Source organism: Opisthorchis viverrini (genome assembly GCF_000715545.1).
Source record: "Opisthorchis viverrini unplaced genomic scaffold opera_v5_33, whole genome shotgun sequence".
In the NCBI taxonomy this organism is placed as follows: Eukaryota; Metazoa; Platyhelminthes; class Trematoda; order Opisthorchiida; family Opisthorchiidae; genus Opisthorchis; species Opisthorchis viverrini.
The window spans coordinates 1,404,689-1,430,706 of NW_008751689.1; the positions used below are offsets into that span (position 1 = coordinate 1,404,689).

At 45.3% G+C, this 26,018-nt stretch overlaps 2 protein-coding genes across 2 annotated transcripts in view; one reads left to right on the forward strand and one right to left on the reverse strand.

Moving 5' to 3' along the window:
• Positions 1-1,289: 1,289 nt before the first annotated feature.
• T265_02628 (hypothetical protein) lies at positions 1,290-21,989 on the forward strand (the record flags this gene model as incomplete). The annotated part of the gene is made up of 5 exons (XM_009166926.1): positions 1,290-2,551; positions 8,654-9,075; positions 13,751-14,301; positions 18,536-18,629; positions 21,509-21,989. The coding sequence occupies 5 exons, from the start codon at positions 1,395-1,397 to the stop codon at positions 21,568-21,570; spliced, it is 2,286 nt and encodes a 761-aa protein (XP_009165190.1).
• Positions 2,377-26,018, reverse strand: part of T265_02627 (hypothetical protein) — a gene marked incomplete at both ends in the record, with an annotated part of 31,246 nt that continues 7,604 nt past the window's right edge. Inside the window, 2 exons of the mRNA XM_009166925.1 lie at positions 2,377-2,429; positions 22,857-22,974. Coding sequence (XP_009165189.1) covers positions 2,377-2,429; positions 22,857-22,974 — 171 coding nt within the window. The remainder of the gene's footprint in view (positions 2,430-22,856; positions 22,975-26,018) is intronic.

Here is a 26,018-nt window from a genome sequence, read left to right on the forward strand (position 1 = left end):
CCCAAGGATTCTAGGTTACTAAGCGTAGTATCTACCCCAATATTGGTTAATTTAGCATTTGGCGATCTACGCCAGCTGGAAGGAACTTTCGGTTATTTTCTATGTACGAACTTTATGCTACTTGATATATCCTCACAGCTACAGGTCTTATCACATTCCCTTCTATTCCCAAGTTTTGACCTTCGGCGGTAGCTGCTTAGAAAGCACATTATGGTCGTTATTCACTTCACCTTTTCTCTGCTTTAAAGCTGCGTGGATCTCCAAATGAACCAAAAATACCTGCGACCCTGCATCTGTGTTCTTCTACCCGTATGGATATTTTTGACTGACAATCATACTGCCCAGAGAATTGCACGTCCCATATCGGATCACCTCAATCATTAAGTCCTTACGGGGCTGCATGGAAACGGAAGTTCGTCAGCGCGATGTTGACGTGGCACTTACCTACCCATTTTCATTACATTTGCAAATATTTTATCGCTGGAGTGCTAACTCCCGTCCCCTCGGAACCTTAGCTGCAAATAAGAAGAAACCGCCTAATCGACCCAAACCGATTCTAGTACTGTGTTGAACTAATCCGTCAGATTCTTTTGCCGGACTTAAATATCTCAATGCACCTCCGGTTCTTCTCCCCACAAGTTCAATGAGTTTGATTCCAGTTTACGCTTTTCCCTATGCGTCAGCACTGCCTCACCATCATGTGGAACTTTTCAAACCTAACAATACCCAGAAGCGACACCAGTGGACCCATCCAATTTTACCGTGCACTGTGTTTCCGCCATGCTAGCTACCATAGGTCCCTATCGTAAATGTCTTCACCTCAGCGAGCCGCCTCGAGAATGGCTGCTGGCCTCAAATCCGTGAACTAGGAAACGCGTCTCGCGATGCTTGATCTCTTTCCCCTGGAGTACCTTCGCCTCCGAGAGGACCTAATTCTTAATTATGCCCTGTTTCAACAACGCCTGGTAAACAGGTTTTTTACCGGTGAACCAGCAAACACCCGGCGNTATCAATCCGTGAAGCCGTGAATCCGTGAACTGCCCGAGGTCCGATCTTCAGTGATGGTTTTGAGTTTCATACCACTGGTTGATGGAGTGGTTTTAATATGCTCACAGTTTTACAATAAAACGTAGTACACAGTGAAGGAAGGTTTTGGATTTTGCAAATCATATGGGCGCCTAGTCACACAATTCGCACAAGTGCCCTCCTATTTTGTCCAAGTCCCTCAAAAGCTATTCATCTGAACTGGCCTTGGGCAAATTTTCGGCCTTCATCGCATGGGCGCGGGTGTTTGCGCTACTGCTTGCACGGGTAATTTGCTCGGATTTATCCGGATATGAGGGATAGATTGTGTGCTTTAGCCCCTTATTTGGGCTTAATTCAGGACCTCAATAATGAAGTCACTGGTATCAAATGTATTAAGATCCTCAACTCCCACCGTGTCATCTGACAATACACTTGACAACTCTCACATTAATGCAATACTTCGGCAATCCATCCCCCGTGCAATACTGGGCTCTACCCATCTCACCCCATCTTGCGAGATGGTTTCTGACTCCATAACAGGTGGATTTCACTACTTCGACGAGCACTCGCTTGGAGCTGGTGGTTTGATTTTGGATGCCAAAGTGTCGTCAGATGTCTTTCTCGGCCATAGAATGCCATTGTTGCCCAGCTTTACCGATAACAAAGCGGTGAACCGTCTGTCGGTCGCAACAGACTTTCCCCGTAATGATACCAACCAGTTCCGATCCTACAGCAACTCACCGCCCCCACCTGCATTATCTCCTGCAAATTCCTCTCCGCGTCCCAGCGCTGGTCAGTTTAATCAAACAGCATCCCCTTCTCCTCCTATAATCGTTGCAGAAATAGGGGGGCAGTCTTCTGCTTCTTCCCGAGCTACTTCGGAGAAAGGTTCGAACACCGGAAGAGCAGCTGACTACTTCCTCGCGACCAGCATCCCTCCCAGGTTCAAGGAAATTCGAAATCATGCTGGAAAGTCCCTCACCGTCCCAGAAATTACCCCAACGTCCTCTTCCAGCCCCAGTAGTTCATCCTCTACTTCCTCGTCCGCCCTAAGTGATCGTGTGGAATACGTAGCAAATGGCCTACCTATTTTGGAAAAAATTTCCATTGCCTTAGGGTCTCCCCTCCGAAATTTAGCAGAGTCCAGCCACTCCACTCAACACAAAGACGACAAAGCTATGGGGAAGGGCTCATGTATTGGGAGCCCAATTATTCCTGAAGTATCGACATCTGTGTATGAGCACTTTAAGGATCTGTCTGCATCACTGAGACCAACTGTCTTGGCGGATCGCTTGGAAAATGTTGAAAATCTTGCGAACGTCCTAAAACCACAAGAACAACCCCTTGTTTCTAGGCGGAAGAGTAACGCACGTCGTAGAGGAGGTGGACAGAGGCGGAGTAGACTGAAGAACAGGAAAGTAGATTCTGATTCAGACTTTGAAGTCGGTGGAACGCGTTTCGGAAGAATGACTCGTGGCAGACGCCTGGGACCCCGTGTTGTTGACAAACACGGGCCCTCCAGGAAGTGAGCATGGTTATTCTTTTTTCACTGTTTCCTACCATGCATTTATTCTGAGGCTTATTTATTTTGTTGTTACAAAGTTCTGCCGTCCAGTCCATCGAACCACTGGAGGCCATACTCCCTATTGGGTTTCAGTTCATCAAACTTACTTGATAAGCTTGGAGGATCATGTATACAGGCCGCTACCATTTTGACAAATTACTCTTAAACTTAGATCCTTGAATAAAAACAGTGTTGGCATTGCGTAGTCATGCACCGCAACGAAGAACATCTCAGATGTTTCGATAAACCGTATTCTAAATCCGCGATGCGAGGCACAATCTCGTATCTTTTATTTGTTGCTTCACTTTCCGTTTCGTCAGATGTGTATACGAGCAACAGCTACTCCAAATAATCAGAGCGGAAGAAAACTGGTCAGCTGTAGCATCTTCGGTAAAAAAACCTTCATCTGTAGCACCCTTTCGGGTCTAACTGCCATGCCACCCGGAGGTTGGATGAGAGCTGGGATACTGCCAGGTTGCCTAAGCGTAGACAGGTAAGGTCGAGAAGCAGAGGTCGAGTTCGAACCATGAACCTTCCGGTCAGTAAATTCGTGCTCTAACCACTGAGCCATCTCGCCCCGCAAATATACCTCGCACCTACCCGATGGGAAACAGCAGTATTCTTCCTCTGTATGCCCTGCATAGGATGCGATTCACTGACCTAGAGTTCTTTCGTTTGGGCCCACCCCCGGCTTTCTATTATATTGTGGTATCTCTGATCTTCAGTGTACACGGTAACAATGCACAAAAGGTACTACGCCCTTCTCATTTCACTCTGAATTCACCAACCGGTTTACATCAGGGAAGCATCAGTGTTGAGCACTGATGTTACGCTGTTGATGGTACTGAACGGCTTGTCTAGCGAGAACAACCACACTACCGTAGCAACGACAGGCTCTTCTGGAGGTAGTTATCACAGCCTGGCGAGTCGCAATAGTTGTGGGGCGGGGCTTTTGGACTGTTCAGTGTAGGCTCTCAGTAGTCCAGAAATGTCAGTGTATAATACGATGTTTACTTACAAAATTCAAGGACGTTCCTATTCGTCTGTGTAATTGTACCTGCAGTGTAAAACACGTCCATGTAATCAGTGGAAATGCCGAATGTTCGTAATTGGTGTGGGTAGTGCTCGCACTATAGGGATATGTTCGATGCTTCATCTCTTCGAGGTCACACTTGATGTACTCGGATTCGCACCTCACGTACCAGAGCTCGACGTTACGGTGTTGCGGAGGATATCAACCATATGCGTCTAGTCCATCTTCCAGAATCACTGGGTTTCACTGTTCTGTTTCCCTAGATGGCTTAGCAATGGTTTGGTGGGATTTTACTGGGGGACTAGCAGGTTGAGTGATCGACTGAAGGTGCCTATTGAACCGTGTTCTGAGGGTTTCTAGGTTGGTTGTAACTGAGTGTGTGGCGCTAGGAAGTTCTAGAGCCCACAGACCTGTGGAACTAGAAATACCGACCGAAACCAAATTAACTGTGTTTTGAAAAGGTTTGCTGTCATGCCCACAGACTTTGGTCCTACTAGCTTGAGTGAGTTGTGAGCCTCAAGGGTGGCCAGAGTTTTGCGAGACTTGGAAAGTTAAGTTGGGTTTAGTATTAAGAGGACGTCTATGTCAGCTATCACAGTTTCGGCCATCGGAGAGTGGTAGTGCGCGAAAGACGTAGCCAAGCAGTGGAGGTAACAGCACAATAAGTTTGTTCTTGTCTGGATGATTGAAGACGTCGAAGCCGATGATTTTGATGCAGGTGAGCCACCTCCAGATTGAAAAGGTGCCTATTGAACCGTGTTCTGAGGGTTTCTAGGTTGGTTGTAACTGAGTGTGTGGCGCTAGGAAGTTCTAGAGCCCACAGACCTGTGGAACTAGAAATACCGACCGAAACCAAATTAACTGTGTTTTGAAAAGGTTTGCTGTCATGCCCACAGACTTTGGTCCTACTAGCTTGAGTGAGTTGTGAGCCTCAAGGGTGGCCAGAGTTTTGCGAGACTTGGAAAGTTAAGTTGGGTTTAGTATTAAGAGGACGTCTATGTCAGCTATCACAGTTTCGGCCATCGGAGAGTGGTAGTGCGCGAAAGACGTAGCCAAGCAGTGGAGGTAACAGCACAATAAGTTTGTTCTTGTCTGGATGATTGAAGACGTCGAAGCCGATGATTTTTATGCAGGTGAGCCACCGCCTGCCAGATTGAACCATGCCCACCATCGTCGTTAACCACTGATGAGTTGAATCTCGGCCCCACCATCTAGCAAGGTCAAGCGGATTATGTTCACTAGTGTGGAAGGTAAGGTCGCCACACAAAGTACAGTCAACCGAGTGGAGGTTAAGACCTGTGTTGTCAGAACCCGACCGCGTAGGGATATAGTTCGAATCTGATTCTAAATCTAATGGCATGGACTGTCAAATTGAACTAGAAAACAGACCCTTGATATGGATCATCAGGGTCCTCAAAACAGCACGACAAAACGGTGCACACGAGTTGCGACCAACAGTAAAACTGGCACAACAGCGTCTGTGCACACCAACAACAAAGGTCAACGACAGATTGTTTGTAACAAACAGGACTTGAGGTGGCCCAAGGACACGTCGCTTAACAAGTCTCACAGTTGTTCGATCCGACTAACGCAGGTTGTGGGGTGAAGCCAAGCAGTTGAAGCTGGTCCAGTAACAAAAGGTTGTTAAGACTACATGCGTGAACAGGATATAGAAAATGAAAAATAGAAGCGATTTCGTGAACAGTTGGAGAGGATTTTTCACCTGCACATGGCACAGTAACTGCAGAGCTCGAGATAACCCAGTTGTTAGGGCGCATATTTACTGATAGGAAGAGCCTTACTTCGAACCTAATTTCTGCATCTCGACTGCTCCTGTGCAGGCTTGGGCATCCTGGCAGTACCTCAGCCCTCGTTCTTCCTTCGGATGTCTTAATCATTATCAGCTGTAAGAACCGCGTACTTGTACAGTGGTCGTAGCTGCCACAGTTTCGTTCACCGATGATTCGGGGAGGTGGGGTAGGTAGCTGCGCATTGGAGGCGGAAGCTGATAAATTAGTGCGTAAAAACAGTACTGTCAGTGGACTGGTGAGTGTGGGCTAATAGGGGAGGGAGCCATACATTGAAGGCAATAGCTTGAATGCGCGAGCGCCATTGAGGACGCGACTGGGCCATGTCTGAAAATGTCTCTAATCATTGATATGGCTCGTCTCGGGGTCCCCATCCAGGAAGACGGCAGTGACCAGGAATGCATAGCAGCTAAGCACCGGGGGCTAAATGATTTTTATACTACAACTCCTGGCTAACTGCTCTTCATAGAGAAGACGATGGAAAGCGCTCATCAAAGTCATGGCTCACTCTTAGGTGTACTTGAACAATCTCTTTGTTTACATCTGGGCGCCCTGGCACCATCACCGCCCACGTACATCCGTGAACTGCCATATCGGCCGTCGCGTGGTGTCATCAGCTAGGTCACCTTACCTGCTGCATACAGCAGGACTTGCAAACGGAAACTGACTATTGCTGGCGTCTCCCTTTCTTCTCTTTCATATACATTCCCACTCCCCCCACTCTATTAATAACTTTCTCTGTAACCCCACCAGTCATTACTGATGACTCCGTTCGTCCTATGTCGGTTTAGGCAGCAACGTCTGTGCGTCATGCAGTGTTGACATCCTCAGGTAGCTGGAAATCAATCTTCAAGCATCGCCGTCCAATATGTCTGGCTGCTTTTAATATTCACACTATAAAGCAAGCAGGACATCATCATCATTGTCAGCTGTAATAACCGCGTACTGGTCGTACAGTGGTTGTGGCTGCCGCAGTTTCGTTCACCAATGATTCGGGGAGGGGGGGTAGGTAGCTGCGTGTTGGAAGCGTTCAGCTGTAGCACCCTTCCGGTGCCTAGCTGCCATGCCACCCGAAGGAAGCACGAGGGCTGGGGTACTGCCAGGTTGCCCAAGCCTAGGCAGGGAAGTCGAGTGGCGGAGGTCGGATTCGAACCACGAACCTTCCAGTCAGTAAATTCGCACTCTAACCACTTGGGCCATCTCGCCCCCGCGTGTTGGAGGCGGTAACTGATTAATTAGTGCGCAAATACAGCACTGGATGGAGTGTTAAGGGAAGGGAGCTATGCATTGAAGTCCATAGCTTGCATGCATGAGCGCCATTGAGGGCGCGACTGGGCCATGTCTGACAGTGTCTCTAACCATTGATATGGTTCGTCTCGAAGTCCCCATCCAGCAGGACGTCAATGACCAGCGCACCTGAAAGCAAGCAGGACAGAAACCTGCTATTACTTTCATGCTGGACTCGCTTGACATTGTTGCGTGCTGTGTATCCAAAGCAACAATTCAGGATGTAAGCACAGTGATTAAGCTAACTGCCTCACTACTATCCACTGACTTCAGGCTGTGTACTTCTGGCGATCTGAAGGCCGTTGCGGTAGGATAGGTTTAGAAGCCTAGGCAGTGCTTGCCTCATAGAACATAAGCTGCCTAGATATGGGCAGAATGTCCAATTTCTAATAAATATCGCATGGAGATTTTGTGATCGTTTTCGTCGTGATTGTAATCTCTGTTTTTTAGGTAGTCCATCGCAACCTCCATTATTCGAATCCTTGAGTAAGCTGATCGAGAAATTGCTCTTGCGTGCACACTTGATACTTTGTCGACAGACTTTGGCTACATTCTTGATACCCGAACATAATTGAGTCCACTGAACCCTTGCTGTCTAGGTGCAAAGTTCGGGCGATTTTCCACCTGCCGAAGCTGGTTTTGGTATTTATACCAGCTCCTGAGCTGAGACATTGCTTTCTTGGATACCTGTAAATAGTCGCCTCCATCCATCCACTTCCTAAAGACTCGCACCGGTCAAAGTAATAATTGCCATTTGTCAATGGTTTTTGCTTATACACCAGTCGTCTACAGCACCGACTCCGTGAGAGGCATTTTCGCCGTTCTGACATAGTCCTCGTCGCAGATTTTACTGCACAAGTCGGACGCCTTAGTTCAAGCGAGACGTTATTCGGTGGCAAGTTTAGTTTTGACACAAGATTTAATGCCGAATGCCTCACAACTCTGTGCTGACCGCCAATTAGGCACAGTGGACGCCGTAATGTTACCGGGCCTCCCCTACTGTTGAAAAAAACTGAGGAGCAGAATGGATCACTTGGCCGTTAGCTTCCGGTAACCAAGCTTAGTACTCGAGGGTCGATCAATCTAGATCACTAAATTTCCAAGAGAAACTCAAGAATCAAATTTCCCTCCCAGCAGCCGAAAAGTTTTCTTATCACGAAATTAAGCAAACGCACCATACCATGTAATGCTTTGAAAGAACGAAGACATCAGTCGTGATACTAGAACATTGGCATGTGATGTCTGGGAGCGCGCATTACTTATCACTGGAATTCAGATCGGTCGCTGTTACTTACTGATGCAAGACATCGTATCCCTCTGAATCGTAGTACAATTCGGCTAGACAGTCGATTGAACGAAATTTGCGTGTAGATAGGAAAGCGCAGTGGAATCAGCCTATCTAGATGAGCTTCCGTCAGCACTGCTCAATGTCTCTTTGTGTTGTACCTTGACTAGATACTTCAACTTTCTTGGGAATAAGGTGTTTCATACAACTGGGACCAATTGATCATCTGTTCATCGATCATCTCCGTTCAAAGAGTTACGCAACAAAAAATCAAATGACAACAAGCCGTTCAGCTCTAAAATCCTTTCGGTGCTTAACTGCCACGCCACTGGAAGAAAGCACGGGGGCTGGGTTACTGTCAGGTCCAGACCAAACAGGAACAGTTCAGATTCTGAAGTTGGGTTCGAACCATTGACCTTGCGGTCCGTTATCTGGTACCTTATCCCCTGAGCTATCTCGAGCTCGAACCAAAAAGTATCGGCCTAACGCTTATCATAACGTGGCCGCCGGCATCAGCAATACTGCGAGTTGTAACACAGGCACGTGAAACACAAATTCGTTTACTCCGTGTAGGAAGTACATTGATCGCATCTTTACGTTACGGGCACTTATCTCCTTCTTATGATGCTCTCTAAATTGTGTTTATTCAGATCCAGACTGATTAAGTCAAACAAGTCTTCTGATTTGCCACGACGAGCTTCGGCAGAAACAACCTTCAACAGGCGCTACCTCGAGTCCCCTTTCCTCTGTCTTTGTCAGTCTGGTGGAACGGTATCAAGCATTTCCCAAGCAGTTCAGCGACTCCATCATCATCGGTACGCCTCTTCGGCCCAGCAAGATCACACCATTGCTTCCTGCTCAACAGACGCATCAGCCGTCGCAACCTCTCATCCAGCTCATATCATCTGTCCTGCTCTCCAAGACTTGTCCTGCTCCCAGAATGGAGTGAATTCGCTATACGCTCAGTCGTCCATTCCTTCTAACTGTCCTCTCAACACCTCGGCTCGCGGCGCGGACCCGTTGCTTGTAAATCCTGTAATGGAAAATTCCGAATCTCGAACTCTGTTTTCAAGTATGTCCTGATCTATTTTCCTTATGGTACAGCCGTATCCGCACTAGGTCTGTAGGAACCAACGGGAACGACGTCTTAGTCTCGGCACACCGGGCTGTGGCCATGCTTATGGATGTATAGGCTGTTGTTCACCAGGACATCGCACATTTTTGCTAGGATGTGGACGTGAACGCTAACTCAGTTTAACAACGTCCCAATAAAGTGAACTTCAGATTACGGTAACTTCAATTAGCAAGTGCATAAGTCCCCTCCCGGCAAGGACGTTCTGTGGTAAAAAACAAAGTGGTCACTTCTGGAAGGTCGCCCTAGTCACCGGTTTCACTTGATGACCACCTGCCATTGATTTTACCCCAATTGGTTGAGAAGGTCTCCACGCAAACAGGGACATAAGTGAGACGCGCACCCTGATCGGTTGGGATTTTCTGGTCACCAACACTGCTTGGCGCTTGACCTAAAAAGTGTGTCTTTCCGCCTTTGAGGCCATTGGGGGGTCTCAAGTTTACTCTTCTGGGTTCTTTTATGGGTCGAAATTCACACCGGATGCGATCATATGGTCGGTTGAAGTATTTTTTGAGGTTTTTGACAGACACCTTCCCTTTTTCAATTGTTCCGTTCACCTGCTAATAGTCGATGGTAATTCGAACATTCTTAGACCTATGTGTGAGGATTACGAATAGTTTGTCTAAAGGTCAACTGAACGGTTTCGTCAATCAGATTTAATTTTACAAAAGTAAGCTACCAGTAATCCACATTAGTAGGTTTTTCCTGGTCGAATTAGTCGGCTCATCATGGTCTATAAGGGGTTCGCGAATCGGAGCATTGTGACAATGCAACGTTATAAAATACTTATACCTATAAATACTTTTAAAGTTGCTGAAAACACTTCGGCAGCGCACTTCCGGTTTCGCCCTTGGGGTTATCAGGTTCGCGTAAGTCTCGAATTTCCATCAGTCTTATGTTCTGCCGTACGTAGTTACCAAAGTATATTCACTTACGAATAAAGTTTGTGTTGCGGGAGACCAAAATGAATTCCAGCTGAATCCCCCGTTCATGGTATTCAGCTGAGTCTCCATTTAAGCCAACTTTATTCACAAATGATTGTACGCATTTGTTCCTGTCGCACACCTCGCCTGCTTTCTAAAAGCGTCTTTGCAACCCTGCAATAAGTAGTTCGTTCAGGATAGAAACATGGCCCCCCATGATGTTTCCTATTTTAGTACAGTATGACACCGGATAGATACGGTTAATTTTTTTCTACAGCCCTTGGTGAAAACCCTATTTCCGATGCATTGAGGTAAGGGATCTTTGATTCATGTGAGAACGAACAGACTTAAAATTGCGGTCAGGAATACCTGATGGGATGGGAAAACAGGATAAAGTATACGAAAGTTCCTTCCATGGAACCCAGTTTGGTGACACCTGAGGTTCCTGTTTGGAGGATGAATTGAATAGCTAACCCTTTTTTCTGTTACATCTGTTCATGTTTTGCATTACACTTTGTTTGATTTCATTTGAAATGTAATTCTCGTACAATGGACAATAAGGCTGGGAATGCTTCTAGAAATAAACCGCTATTTCTTCCCGGGATTACTAACTAGCGCTGGTGTTTTTTGGACTTTCTCCGTTATCCTGACGTCAGTCTGCTGTCAACTGTCGCAATATTGCTTGCCGTTGAAATATACAGTCTTCAGAAACCGTGTGGAAGATTTTGGTGTTTTCCACGTTTGGATTATCAGGATCATCTGTCCGCATCTATCCTTCAGGCACCATCCTTGATAACAAATCTGAAATTGCAATTGCTGGTTTCTATCGTGGTTATGCTTGGAAGGAAGTTTACTGCAATAGTAACAGGAAAATAAAACTTGTATGGCATCATGAAGCTTAGTGAGTTGAACGGGAACAGAGTAGTTCTATCTACCTCTGCCACTTCTTCAATGGGAAGGTTCCTATTGGGGTGGCATATTGAGAGGAACCACTGAGCCAGGCTGACATCTACAGTGTTCTACCGGATACTTATCGGATTTTCCCTCGCCCTTGCTGATGAAGCTCCCACCCACTAAGTTCAGCTTGAGCAAACAATAGTCTTGAAGGTGGTAACAATGACTGTTGTGTTTACTTCCCATTCGCTTGATAAATTTTCGAACTTTCGTATCGTGCTTTCCTATAGAACATGTTTATGGGACAAATGGATTTTATTGGCCTTGACCAACTCTCCTAAATCTAGTATTCTTGACCGCTCTCCGACATTCCGGACCAGTGGCAGTGATTCCTTTAGCCAACAGTATCAACTTCCCTTGACTCGAAACCTGCTTGACTCTTTTGACCGTTGGTCGCAATGGCGGTATCTGTGGAACAATTGTTTTGTTCATGAATTATTCTCCCATGGAAACGCTGTATGTTCACTCGCTTGAACTCTTGAAAGCCAACCGTGAGATCCCACCTGAGCTCACTACATCAACTGGCGTCGGGCAGAGATGTCCTCTATAGAGGGAAATGTCGGTAGCTCAGGTAGCGTAGATGGTCATTGGCTTGTTAGCTGAGCTGGGTAATTTGATTGCAAACGTTTCATCACCAATCGGGGTGACATCATCAGTGCATTATTGGTGAGCGTAGTGGTGCGTAGCGGTGGGTTAGTGGTTGTGCACGACCACCATGAACAGTTCGTCCTCCTGATCTCCGCACTGGAAACTTCGCCGCCACCCAAGGATTAACGCGTCACCGATAGCTGCTGCATTTGGTCCTGGTTGATCCATTTTTCATATCATCTACAAAACCGACAGGACCGTCGTACTTGTACAGAATTTATGGCAAAGAATAATGATGATGGTGATGGATACGTTGTCTTGGGCTACGCAAAAAGACTATCATTATTCCCATTAGACGTTTTCTGAGTAGTAGTTCTTTCAGCTGTAGCATCCTTTCGGTGCCTAACTGCCATGCCACACGAAGGTTGCACGAGGGCTGGGATACTGCCAGGTTGCCCAAGCCTAGATAGGGGAAGTCGAGTGGCAGAGATCGGGTTCGAACCACGGACCTTCTGGTCAGTAAATTCGCGCTCTAACCACTTGGGCCATCTCGCCCCCGTTTTCTGAGTGCATCATGGAGACTCTCACGTCCCGATCAGTGTCAACTGTCGAGGAACTTTGGGTGCGGCACAACCAGTGGATAGTGTTTGCAGATTACTGGGTAACTATAGTACTAGTGTACAGAGTTTGACGTGTGCATCCATACAAATTGATGATACCTGCGCAAAGCAGGAGTAATAAACTCCGGGAGGATAATTGAGGGGCGCTGATATAACTTAAACACCCTTGCATATTATTCTCGTAATCTAATTCACGTCAAATCTAAGAAACCTACATACGCCCGAAGGTGAAGTTTCAGCAGACCACAAGAAACCCAAGAAACCTTGGATGTTGGCTATGGCATGTCCTTAAAAGAGCATGGTGAGGTGTATCAATTCTGTCAAAATAGTGTATAGTCTGTTGTAAGTGCATGTGATAAAGTTCCAGGATTCGTATTTGAAGAGGGTATTGGTAGCTCATATTGTGCTGATAGCCATTCGTTCGTCCACTGAAATGAGAATTTTAGTTGCAAACGTCTGATCACCACCCGAGGTGATATCATTAGTTCGTTGTGAATGGAACTGCGTTTCCACTTCCAGCTTTGTCAGCAAATTTTATCGATTTTTACCCCCTTGGGTTACTTTTGGTAATTCTTCGCCTCGCTGGCAAAAATTTGTGATTGGCTGGGTTGTTTGTACTGAATGTACTCCAGTGAGTCCGTAAAGCTGTAATGCTCCCAGCAGCCCCTTCGAATATAGTACGTCATTTGGCCATGAAATGAATTCGCGTTCTCCCAACACAAGGTTGAGATTCTGACGCTCGACGGTGGGCTCTCATTTCAGTTAGACCTCCATCATCACTTTCCCTAACAACGTCCATTTCACTCAAATGACGCGTGAACGTAGCACATGCTTTGCCCACCACGCGTCACGTCAACATCTAGGTGAGTACCGTCATGGTCACGTGTCTCAGCGTGAAATCCTAACCAGTGCGCCTGAATTCACGTCAACATGATGAAACGGTCGAGGCCAGCAAACTCAAATGTCAACAAAGCCTTAGTTCGCGTTTGCGTTTCTAAAGAGGTAGTGTAGACTGCTCTGGTGAGTTGTAAAATACAATGAGGGTAGGTGAACTGCCTTGGACGGACAACATACACCTTAGACTGCACGTAAGGCTTCCTGAGGAACGTTGCCTGTTCTAACCTGTTTTTCCGCCTCAACTTGGCAGCCTTGCGTCGTCAGAGAATCCTCCGATTTGGATGAGCTTGAGATAGTTCGGTGGTTAAGGTGCGAACTTACTGACTTAAAGGTCCGTGGTTCGAATTCAACCCCAGCATCTCGATTGCTCCTGTCTGGGTTTGAGCACCCTGGCAATATATCAGGCCTCGTGCTTCTTTCTGGTGACCATGCAACTAAGCAGCGAAAGGGTCTACAGCTGAGCTTCTTTCTGGTGAGCATGCAGCTAAGCAGCGAAAGGGTGCTACAGCTGAACTATTATTATTATTTTTATTATTATTATTCATTTCATCTATTTCCACTTTAGGTTGACTTTCATTCCTGTACCTTATTGCCAGTTATCATATTGAACTCGTTTTCTTCCCGTCCTTACAGGTCTAACTTACAAACCAGCAACTCAAATGAAGAACCGTGATAACGGCTCATTTGATGCATCTTCTGCGGGAGTATGGTTATGTGCCTTCTGTGGAAAGGATAACAGCTTTCTCGAACTTGGAAGCCTTTACGGTCCGTATTGGGTTGCTGAAGCAGAGTGTGCCCAACTACCCACTGAAATGGTAGCCCCAAAGGAACTCCCATTTGCTAATGGTCCATCCAAGCCGTCCGATACTAATTCAAACGTCGAACGACTATCCAGAAGGGCGCGTTCTGGTGTGGTTACGTCGGCTGTTACACGATCTGGCGCCACAGCTTCTCAGGGACAGCCTACCGTTTCCAAGACAGGTGCGCTTCGTCTTGTCATCAAAGCACGCACGAATCGGACTGCGCAGTCTGCCACCAAGCCCGCTGCTGATCTCTTTAGGATTGGTCCTACCGGAGAAGTTTGGTTCCACCTAGAATGTGTTCTTTGGGCTCCTGGCACATGCATCCAAGGTAATGGGACAGTGACCGGACTGGGTGAGGCACTGCAACTATCGCTAGGCACAGTGAGTCTTTCTCCACACACTAATATTTCCTTCACGCCCAAACTAATTCGTTGTTCCTGCCCTCTTTCGGGAACGTATTTGCCCTAATGATCGGCTTAGCACACCAGCGTGCTAAGCACACTCATCACTGCACTAATAGGCTAGATGGAAGCAATGCGTCTTACATCGTTCATTTTTCTTAGTTTCTTTTTCTGATTTTGGCCAGACGATACGCAAACGACAATAATTAGGGTTTTCATTTTCGAAGGGTAAATATTTTCCGAAGCATTTTGTTGTTGCAGAGCACACGCGTAACGTTTTCCTGAGCAGTGTTAGGGTTTATATGTATACATGTAGTATTACTATAAAAAGCCTTCCTAAGAAGGACCATCCGACTAATGCCATCCACTTAACTCACAACAACCACCACGCCGGATGTTCCCGAGGAGCAATTTTCCCTCCCAACAAAAGCCAGGATGCAAATTTAGTGTTTTGGATTTTATCCTATAGTGGTGTTTCAAGTTCCCACCCGACTGATCGCAGTATACAAATATGATCCTAACATGGCCGATGATTCCAAACGTAGTTTTCAGCCACATACACCTCAATTACTCCCGTAATACCTAAAAGTAGGCCATTGCGCTGAAGACGGCACAGTAACACGTTCTCCATGATTAAACGGATAGACCAAAGCCCACTTTTGGCAATACACTAAGATGTGGAAACTTGACCAGGTACACACAAACACACTGTAAACCAGTTTCTCTAGAGTGTGCTCTTTGCCCATTACTGGGCGGTAGTGACTATCTGAGAGCTCTGGTTCTTGCGAAACTCGGACAACCGACAGGTTGAAAATGTTTGGAAGGTGTATGAAGTTGATGGAGTCGAGGAATTGCTAGATTTTCTAAAACAGTGATCAGTCGTCTTAGAAAGCTTAAGTAAGCAGTTGCTGGATATGTTGACGGGTACCTATCGCTTTTAACACGTGCTCCGTCAGGCCGACCGAATGTTGGGCGATTTCAAAACAGGCGGATAACTAGTGTGGTCGTTTTCAACTAGCAGACTAGCATTGAATGTTAATCAGTGGTTGTTGTTGGTTAGGGGGGAAATTATCATCAGGTTGAGTCGGTTGAAAGTAAGTCTAGAGCACCGCTCACAATTTTTAATCTATATCGGGCGATCGGGTTAGAGGTTGGGCTTAGGCTGCATGGTTTAGACTCTGGTAAATGGTTAAATCAGATCGGATTTGACAGTCAACAGTGATCTAACCACTGGACACATGCGCATTGTGGGGAGGCACGGACGCTTCGTGCTGAGTCTAATATGGTGCTGCGCGCAAGGCATTATCAACTATATGAACCCAGGGAAATATGGTCGGTGGGCGAACGTAGTAAAGCCTGTCACTATCCATCAGCCAGCTCAAACATGAGGCCATTACCGCACCGGTTGTCTGGTTATCATCCAAGCCCCAGCAGTATACGATTCCCTCGGGTTTCAGCTGAGCACCACCTTCCCGGTATAGTACCATTCAAATGTTACCGCGAACCGCGTTCACACTCCGTCAAGGTGTTAACCTGGTGGTACTCTGTGATTAATGATGTTACCATTTTTTGGTAGGCAGCCAATTCAAAATGAAACAAACCTATCTTTGGTCCAGGAAGCTTATTAGACAGGCCGGTGAACATACTGGTGACCTACAAAGCCGATCCTGCTAACCTGCGCGTATCGCAAACCCACACAGTCTAGGTTGCCCTGTAAAGAGTCAACCTCTTCTCAATGACTAGCTTGTTCTTGAGCATCGCCATTGTTCAAAGCCTCCCACGCCTTTTCTGCATACATCTCTATCAAGTGGCAATTACTTTCATAGTTTAAAATAGAAATTATAATTCTCAGTGTCCTCCATTTCCAACTTCGTTCGTCAGCTGACCGTAGGCAGTTGCTTTGGGATGCTTGTTCCAACCGTTGATGCTCAGGGCCGTCCAAACTGCAGGTAGTCATCAAAATGATATTTTGTGATCACGGATCCACCGGATTCATACCACCTTTTCTTCCTCTTTTTGTGTTGAATCCGTGGCTCTCAATCATTTGCATATGTTCCAAATGTTGCCTAGTTTATGGCCAAGGTTTGCAGTCACAGGTTGGTGTTGCTGATATGCGCTAATTATCTGGTTTGTTATGGCGCCCGGTAGCCTTTCCCGTACTCTACACCCTCCTCATTCTAAGCGCCATCTTGCGAAACATTGTTAGGCCAAGACACTTTCTAGATTGTCATTTTTGTGGTTCTCCTCTGGACAGTGTATTTATATGCCAGTATTTATCCTTCATGTAGCGCTGAAAATAGTCAACTATGCCAGGTATAACTGCCCCTTATTGAGCGCCACTGACACCGTGTAACTATGGAGCGAATCACTACCAAGTATATGAGTACCGCTCAAATTAAATAGTCAACTATGCCAGGTATAACTGCCTCTTATTGAGCGCCACTGACACACCGTGTAACTATGGAGCGAATCAGTACCAAGTATATGAGTACCGCTCAAATCGCCGTAGTGCACACCGGCTGTTCACCAATGTCGCCGGTGATTTGACTGGTTGCCCCCAATACACGGTGAATACTTGACACCCCTGAACACATCATCCATGGCTCCAATTTCCTAGTTTCTTTTTCTGATCAACTCAGGGAAAACTTTTCATACCTTATCAAACAAGCAGAACAAAATGGACAATCTGCATTGCTACCCATTAGTCTCAGTAAGTTCAAAGGCAACATACAATAGGCCCAGTATAGCAGGCCTTACGTATTGCATTAGTTTGAGTGCACAAATACTCTGCGACCAAATGTCAGAGGATAACCACAGGCACCTGTTTTAGCCCATCTGAAAGCATGCTTGGATAATTTTTCTTAAAAATGTTTGAAATAACTTATGCAAAGTCCTGTTGGGATTTGGAAAAAATGCAATCGAACGGCGTCGTGGTTTTTTAGTAGTTTTTCCCTCCTCTTGGGTTAGACCTAGGTAGTTCCGCCAGCTCTTCTATATTCCCGTTATTTCTCGCATATAATTCAATGTATGTGCGCCTCATTGGTGTCCACTGTCCTGCTGGACACTGTCTGCTCCCTGAGTATATGACGCTAATCCCTAGTAAATAGTTTCTCTTACTGCCTAGACGTAACATACTATCATAAGTTTTGCTGGACACTGTCTGCTCCCTGAGTATATGACGCTAATCCCTAGTAAATAGTTTCTCTTACTGCCTAGACGTAACATACTACTCATAAGTTTGACCGAAACCTCGACAGCCTACAACGGGACCATCGTAAAAGAGATGTTCAACTGGATTCAGTTGGCTCTCCTGTCTTTATCGAATTCTTGTGCAAATGAGAGTGTTTGTCGAGTTTCTGTCACTGCTTCCAGAGCCCGTCTACTACTTATGTCTTCATAGTCTGCCGCACTAGCTTTCTTCAGTTCGTGGGTGTTCTCATACTATTAATACCCTGGATCGCTTCGTTCTGCATTTCATCCCCACTCGGTGCATGAAAATTGCAACGAGCACAATATTGAGGCTACAGAAACTACGTTTCACAGAGGTTATCGGAGCGTCCATAATCGTTAGGCTTTGCCAGGAGATTTGCCGTGTTGGATGCAGATGACTTGTCAACCAAAAAGCGATGAAGTAGGCAGTAAAATGGAAGTAAATGGGAAAACTTCGATCTTTTGTTTGGTTCCGTTTATATGGGGGAAAGGTTCCCGGAAAGCAATGAGCGTGCCTTATACTTTCGTATTTACTCCACTCCTAAGGTTTCTTAACCGGCGCCGTTCATTCCGTAACCAAAAGCATACAAATTCATGCCTTTTGAGTTCTTCGTTCCCCCTGTCAGGTCTTTGGCTGACTACTGTTGTCCCCTTCTTGCATTTACCGGTAAGCAAGAAGAAAGTCTTATGTGGGATTGCATTGCTATTAGCAGAACGTAACCTCACCACCGTAAACGATATCTTGAACATCAAACTCCGGTTATGGAGGTGTTCGGACGAAGATTTCGATGACATACTTCATTGTTGGACACGCAGAATGCCACCACATGCGGCTAGAATTAGGCACCGATTATCGAACTCTTGGTGTTCAATAACTTTGCAATGAGGTCTACACTACGTTTGTGCAAATGGTGAAATGGTATCCGCTCTGCCTTTTGAGTTAAAGTGGTGTTTATCCGTACAGGTCTTCGAAATTGCATCCACCTCAATCGTTTTTATTTCAGCTCTGTTCTCACTGTGATAAACCCGGAGCCATCCTGAGTTGTTGCAGTCGAGGTTGCGACTTGAGCTACCACTACTACTGTGCACGACTTGCTGGTAAGTTTTCTCGTATGAGATTTTGATATCTTTTTGTATGTCCAGTGTTCTCTTTCATCGTATCCTCTGACGGGTGCACATACCATTTCCTCCAGTTTCCTTCACGGAATAGCAGGTACTTCCTGTAGAGGTGGATTGTGGTGGGGTTGCCGGACAGAAACCTAGGATCCTCAAATTCTGAAATTTTATCGTCTGTTTCTAAAACACTATCCACTTTTGGTTTAATGAAAACTGTCTGTGAGCTAAAGTTAAATACCGGTCGCTGCCCACTCGTGTCAGATTCTACGCTTATTCGATGAATTTGTGTTCTCTCACCAAGTGTATGTGAGTTTTCTAGACACCAAATCATCTTTGGCATGCTTACGGTCGAAGGTATTTTGGCTGGTGCAAGTAGTTACGCCGTGTGTATGTTGGAACTGGCCTCGATAATTTATTTTAGTTTTTGGATAATTTATACCTTGACTTCAAACGATCATAGTGTGCAGAGCAACTCCAGACTTATCTTACTTTGGTTTGATTAATTTTTTTGTGCTGTACAATCGTGTCTGTTGTCCACCGTCGTCGGATACCCTCAGCTTTTATCGCATCACCATCATCCTGGCCTTTCATTTTCCGTACCATACCTCGCCTAGTGGTGCCGCGTCGAAACTATCAGTCGCACATCTTTTTCATGTCGATACATCATGCTATTTTTAATAAAATGTCTCGAGAGATTTCCTAAGCTGGATCAATACGAATCCTCGATATAAATTCCCAATGACAACCTGAAGTTAAGAATTCCAAACTCTAACTCCGAACACGAAGTGCCACATCCCATTTCCCTAGCATCTTAACATACAGTGGTCTTTCGATTTCCACGGACAATTCTAGAATTTTCAGTTGAAATCTCGTTCTGTAAGTGAAGCCAGTCTGTAACAAGAAGTTGAGAAGCACTGACAGTCATCAACAGTGCAGACCCCTCGAAACAGTATACAGTTTCGAACCCGTGTTCTCTCGGTTAGTAGTTTGAATGCGTAACAGTTCAATCACGAGGGGCTGATAGCCATGTGATTACCTCATACCTGGATAGGATAGACGGCCAATCATCCTTCAGTCACGGAATTCACATCACGTGGTCAGCTGTTGGTGAGCTGCTTGAGTGTCGACTTTTCAGATAGAAGCTTCATTTTTGAATTATTATTTTGAGCTACTTATGAAAACTTGGTATTGGAGGTGATGCGTGATTTTCAAACTGCCAGCCGAGAGGTCTTGGGTTCGAAACTCCTTGGATTTTCATGAGATGTGTACTGATGACGGTTCACAGTAGAGATAAAATCGCTGTACAATGCCTCTCTGCTTTTTGACATGGTTTGACTACAGTTCGAAATATCAGTTGGTATTCCCAAATTCTCCTTGCACGTTTAAGATTACCTTCGCCCTCTTAAATAGTACGTGTATCCATAGGTCTTGCAAAAATACCGACACATGTCAAGTGAGAAAAGGTATGGTTTACAGGTCATGCGTTTTTCCCATATGCTGTTTTGTTTTCACTGCATGTACATAATTATATAATTTACGTGCTTTACTTTGGACACTGAAGAAAGTCAGTTTGATAGAGGCAAATTGGGCAACGCGCGTTGGACAGCAGGTCAACATGGCGAAGGATAGCTCTCCCTCATGGTGAACAGGGTGCTAACAGGGGTAACAACTGTGGGTGTTGACCTACAGGTTACTGTCAAGAAGACGGTAGTCGAACCTCCGTATACGTGTGCTGTAAAGCGTTTTGAGTCAGTTACCCGCTGTCATTATTCTTCTGGATGGTAACATGAGTGCGGGACACTCTAGCACCTAGAAACATGGTGGAATTCCGTAGACAGAGGTGTTGCTGCTCCACTCGCTTCATTCTACCGGCCAACACATCGCCCATGCCTTTTTCTCCAATCGATGTTTTCCCCTGCTTGGTCTTCTTCTTTTCAGTAAAATAAGGTGCAGTAGCTGAGACCGATGTAAGGTTTGTGCACGACAAACTGAACTAACCTGGTACTTATCCATCTGGATTCTCGTCTAAATATGAAGCTCCACATGTATGAGTGTACTGAATGTGTTGTTATGAATTTGTACCCAGGTCTGGGTATTTTTTATGTGCCAACTCGTTGGCAATACTAAAACGTACCGAAGCGGGTCATGTCCACACTCATAAAGTGGTTGTGTCTTTATTTTTGGCGTTTACCGCCTCAGGCTCAACCAAAGTACATTTCGACAATGCAGTCGGATATGAGTAGTTTATAAATATTTTTGTGGGCCCAAGAACTCAAAAATTCAATGTGGAAACCGCAGGGAAGTGATCTAACTGAATCTCAGTGGTTGGCTGTCACAGAGGAACCCAGAATAAGTGGACTGTGTCCTGAAGCCACCGTTTGATTCGGGACAAAATTCCTGCAACCTGCTCATGGTGTTACTCGATCATACATCACTTTCTGGTATTTCACCCATCCTTCTCATATCGTCTTCCCGTTGTTCGTGGTGTGCAGTGTGCAGCAAATTTTGAAGACTAGGTAGCCACCTATGCCCGCTGCAACGCTATTGTCATTCCCCTAATAATGTGAACTATACGAATACTTGTAGGAATAACTTGCTTATTCTCTAAATCTAGCTTGAATTACCCAATGAACATAGGTTACTTCATGCCATTCCTGAACGAATCCATTATCGGCAGCCGTGCTGTGTTTGCTGTACATATCGTATGAAGTCGTTTCAGCGATGTGTGACCATTGTGATTACTAGGAGGCAAATTTTTTATTATTTCACCTTACGGGACGCCATCAGAACCGAGTGTCGTTTACTACATCTATTCATCCTCAGCTCGATGCGTTTTTTTTACCCCAATCTCCTACCTCCAGGTTGCAAGCTAAATGATGAACAATATACTATCATGTGCAAGAAGCATCAAATCTATTCATGACTACCGCTGAACCAAATGGGTCGTGCAGACTATTCATCTCTCCTACGGTTTCACAACTTCAGACATCGTCCCAACCGCAGATGAGCATGCATTACTTTGTTGTATACGCATCCACTTCTTGGTTTAGTTAGCGCAGCCAGCTTGTACAGTATTCCTTCCAATACCCAACCCGTCCTGCTCTATGTCTGATCTGCTGTACACAACCCACCAGCTTAACCTTTACGAAGCCTGCTTCCGATCGCACATTGTTTGTTATCCACTCTATCCATAGACCGCCTCTTCAACCTTCTCGTTGCTCTCCACTCTCAAGCAAGATCCTTCGCGTGTTTTTTGTCCATTTCCCAAATCTGTTTGTTCTCTGTTACACTGCGCAGTACTATTTTGTCTACTTTTTAAAAGTCATATGTACTCCCCCTTTACCATGGATGTGACCTAATGGAGCAGAATGAATTATTGATTCGTTCGTGTAATCCGTGTATTCTACACCTGGTTGGGGTCGTTACTAACACAATGACCAAACTGGACTCATGATAGAAAATCCTCATTGCGGCTGTTCTCGCATGTTCGAATGTCAATTGCAGTTTGTGGTTGGTGAGCGTACGAAGTGAATTTTGGATCGATTGCTTAGAAAAATGCCGCAGCTAATGGAGCAGAGGCGTAGTGAATCTATTTTAGGACGAAGACGGGTTGCCATGATGCGGTTTATTAATCTCCTATAGGGGGATTGGTCAATCAGAAGTTAGCCTTTGCAAATAGTGCACAATACGGATCGTTTTGGTTATCCAGATCGTTCGTTCACGTCCAACATTGTCTAGTAGACCACAATAAACTCTGTGTTCGGCTGGCAGTTAGACATGACGGCGGCTTTAGGGTCTTCGATGAGCTTCGATCGGCAACAGAGACCTAGTTTCATCGGGTCGCACGCAAGACCGTGCCGTACAGTTGACCTAAAACAACCACCAGAACCGTAATTCGATTTCCCGTCATGTGGATATCGATAACGATTTTAAAACTTCGGTTGCATCTTTCGTTATCGTGAGCTACATTCACGTTAGTCTGGTGGCTGGTACTGAGCTCAACTCAGCAGACGGATGTCGAATGTCAACTTGGTGCTGCATTCCCAACCCGCTCATGACACCAGCACCGAAAACTACGTGGTGTCATACATCGTACTTTCGGCCAAACCTACAGGGCGATTCTAAGTAACCAAAGCAAAAATGAGTTTGAGCGAGCCGACCAAAACAACCGTTGCCTCAGTCCGTTCACGTTCTCCCACCCGAGCGCACTATAATTCCACGGAGCTGATATCGTCGCGACCACCAGACGAGTGAATGATAAGGAACTCGGGGATTCCTCATCTTTTGCAATCCTCTGCTTGACGCATTGGTTACTCGTGTTCCAGGGCTGCAAAACGGAAATAAACTTGCAAAATCCTTGGGTAGCAATTCTACCGCAGAGACCAGATTCTCCCTGGATTCCTTGTGTGGAAGTTGTCTGTGTTTTAGCGCACAACCTGGCAGGTATGGACCTGTTGAATATCACTTCATGGGGTTACAACCTAATTCATGTTTTTTTTATAGCTCGACAGTATCTCACTGCCATTGAAACTACACTGGTCATCCTCATCATTATTGACAGCAACACACCAGTAATACACATCGGCTGTACCGTTATCAGGTAGGAAACGAAATTGGGTTGGTACATGGAACTAGGTAATGTGTTCGGAATCTCGCGTGTACAGTACTGACTTCAATTTCAGGACCTGTTTTTCTTGGGAGCAGGGCTTCGATCATCTAGGTTACGAATTACAAAGTTTGGCGAACGGTACGAAAACTCTTCCTTATTCCAACCAGTTGTTCGGGTCCCTCAGTTTGTTTAAAGTAGGTAATTCTACTTTGGGAAAAGCTTACTTGAGTTAATTTGTTATTAAATCACAGAATGGATTGCCGAGGGACGGTGGTCAACCATTTTGCTTTGGTTAATCTCCTAATACAAACGAAGCTATGCTGAGTTTTGTGATGTGGCTGGAGAATCTGTGAATGACCGAATAAATGATTGAGGTGCCCCCAATGGGTGAGTTCGTAAGATGCCTGTATGAAGGAGAAGACTTATGCTTGAGGGCAGGCGAAGGTAAACAATGGTAGTTCAAGTAGCCTACATTCCCGGTGGTGTTCACCGAGCTGGGTAATTTGATTGCATGATTGATGGTGTCATTTCGGTTGACAATAAAACGTTAACAATTAACTCAGCCATCGAATGACATTTTGTTAAGTCCTTCAATTCAACTTCGTTCTGCCTGAATAAGACTGTTCTGGTTCCGATAACACTCGGACTTGGTGCCATTTATGAACAGAACATAGCGATAAGAAAAATAATGATGAGTTGTGTCTCAGTCCTCATGATAATCAAGCTTGCCTCGGAAGGATGAATTGGCGGTTGTTCTTCGCTGTCAGATAAACGATGCTATTTTTTGAAAAAAGCCAATGCCTCATAAATTTAGTTTGGTTTCTTCTTTGCTCTTACCTTATAGATCTGATCTTATAGAGTATGTCAATACTGTGTTCTCTTCGTATTAGGTTTCAGTAAGATAAGACAGCTAATCTGCCCTGTTCCGGATAGTAAGCTGACACCTTTGAGCTTACTTGACACTGCTGTGATCCAAACGAGTCCCGTCTCCACTCCATACCTTGTGCTCTTCCGAATTCGCGATCCGACAAAATCCAAAGGATCAAACCCTTCACAATTCCACACGAAAATCGACACTCAACTAACTCACAATGGAGAACAACACAGTTTCTCCTGACTATTCACCCTAAACCGGTGATGTATCTCTCACAAACAAGTAGTTTATTTTTTCGGTAGATATCCAGCCAGGTTACGAAGTTTCACAATGATTAAAAAAAATGAAATTTTGGCCTCGTAGTGGGAAACCCAGTGGGAAACCCAGTAAGCCAGCAAGGTAGGATTAAGATACACTCCATTTGATTGCTATTGCTCCTTACAGCAAGGACCGAATCTGTGTTACTGGTGAAACCTTCACCCGTTTTCTCACTTCAGAACACTAGCTACAAATTGTTGGCCGCAGATTCCTCATGACTAATCATTTTTCATACCAAGTACTTCACCACCCCCGCTGCTCAACATTCCTCCGTCTTTAGGCCCACTTAATCGCACCCAAATTAACTCCCGCCCACATTCAACCCGACTATACTTTATCATCCCAAATTTTCACCTAGAATTACCCCTTCCGTTAGGACAAATCCATCTTTCCTCCAGTTCTGTCCCACTACCTCTGTACAACCTCCTGAAATTCGTGGGATGATAAAGAAAACGTTAGGAAGGGTCATTCACTTAAATAGGCTGAGTATATCTGATAGCGTCGCACTAGTGAATTTTTTTTAGCGCTGGAACGTTTGCTGTATGTCTCAGGTTTACAAACCATCCGTGTTCGTATATGCACTGCGTTCACCAACCTAATGTATCTCCACTTAGTCCAGGCTTACACCAACATATTACTTCTCAAGCCGCCTCTACAGATGTTGGCGCGTGTTACTTTAAACCAACTGAAGGTCGTGTAATGTATGTTTTAATATCGCATTTCATTGTTTGGACTCCATTTTCACTTGGAGGCTTATTGATACTGAAGCGAAACTTGCGAAGTGTCGACAGAATACGCTGAGGACTAATTTACCTCCCCCGACTCATCCAAGATTACGGGTTATTCTTCATCCTCATTTAGGACTGGCTGTTGATTCATTGCGCAGTTTACACCTCCCATTAAGCTTTGTTTTGACCTTTCAGATATCTGAGCTGATTTCCGTGATGTGCACATACGATGTTAGGAAAATTTAGCCAGAACTGACTCTTCATGGGGGCCATCAGCCTTCCAGGACCCACATATCTCAAGTCAGTGCGTGACTCGATTTTTTTTCCTTTTGAAGCGTTTTGTAAATTCCATCGATGATCAAACTTTCGACCGCTTTGTATCCGTCTTCTTATGCTTTTTTAACCTTCTAAATTCTCAGCTCTGCTGTGTGTAGACAGTTTTAAAATCTAGCACTGGCGTTTAAATCTGAGACGGTAAACTGTCAGTACTCTCCCTTGGGAGTTTTAAAACTACCCTATTCAATAACAACTAAGTTAAATGAAGGGCGTAATTCATCTACTTGCAAAACTCTTCTGCGACTTACCCTGGAATCGTCGATGCCACTTTTTCTGTGTGAGTACTTTGACCAGGGTCTAGATATTCTTCAGCTACTTTCGGCTACATATGCGCTTCCGAATTTCGATCAGAGTGGTGTGAATGGACGGCTTTTTATCCACTGTACTTTCTATCGAGAAGGTCTACATGCTAGGTGATTAGCTTCGTAGACTGTTCCCAAGACAGAGACCATGTCGCAGAAAAAAACATATTCACAAAGTCAGAGACTGGGGGCGAGTTCCGTGGA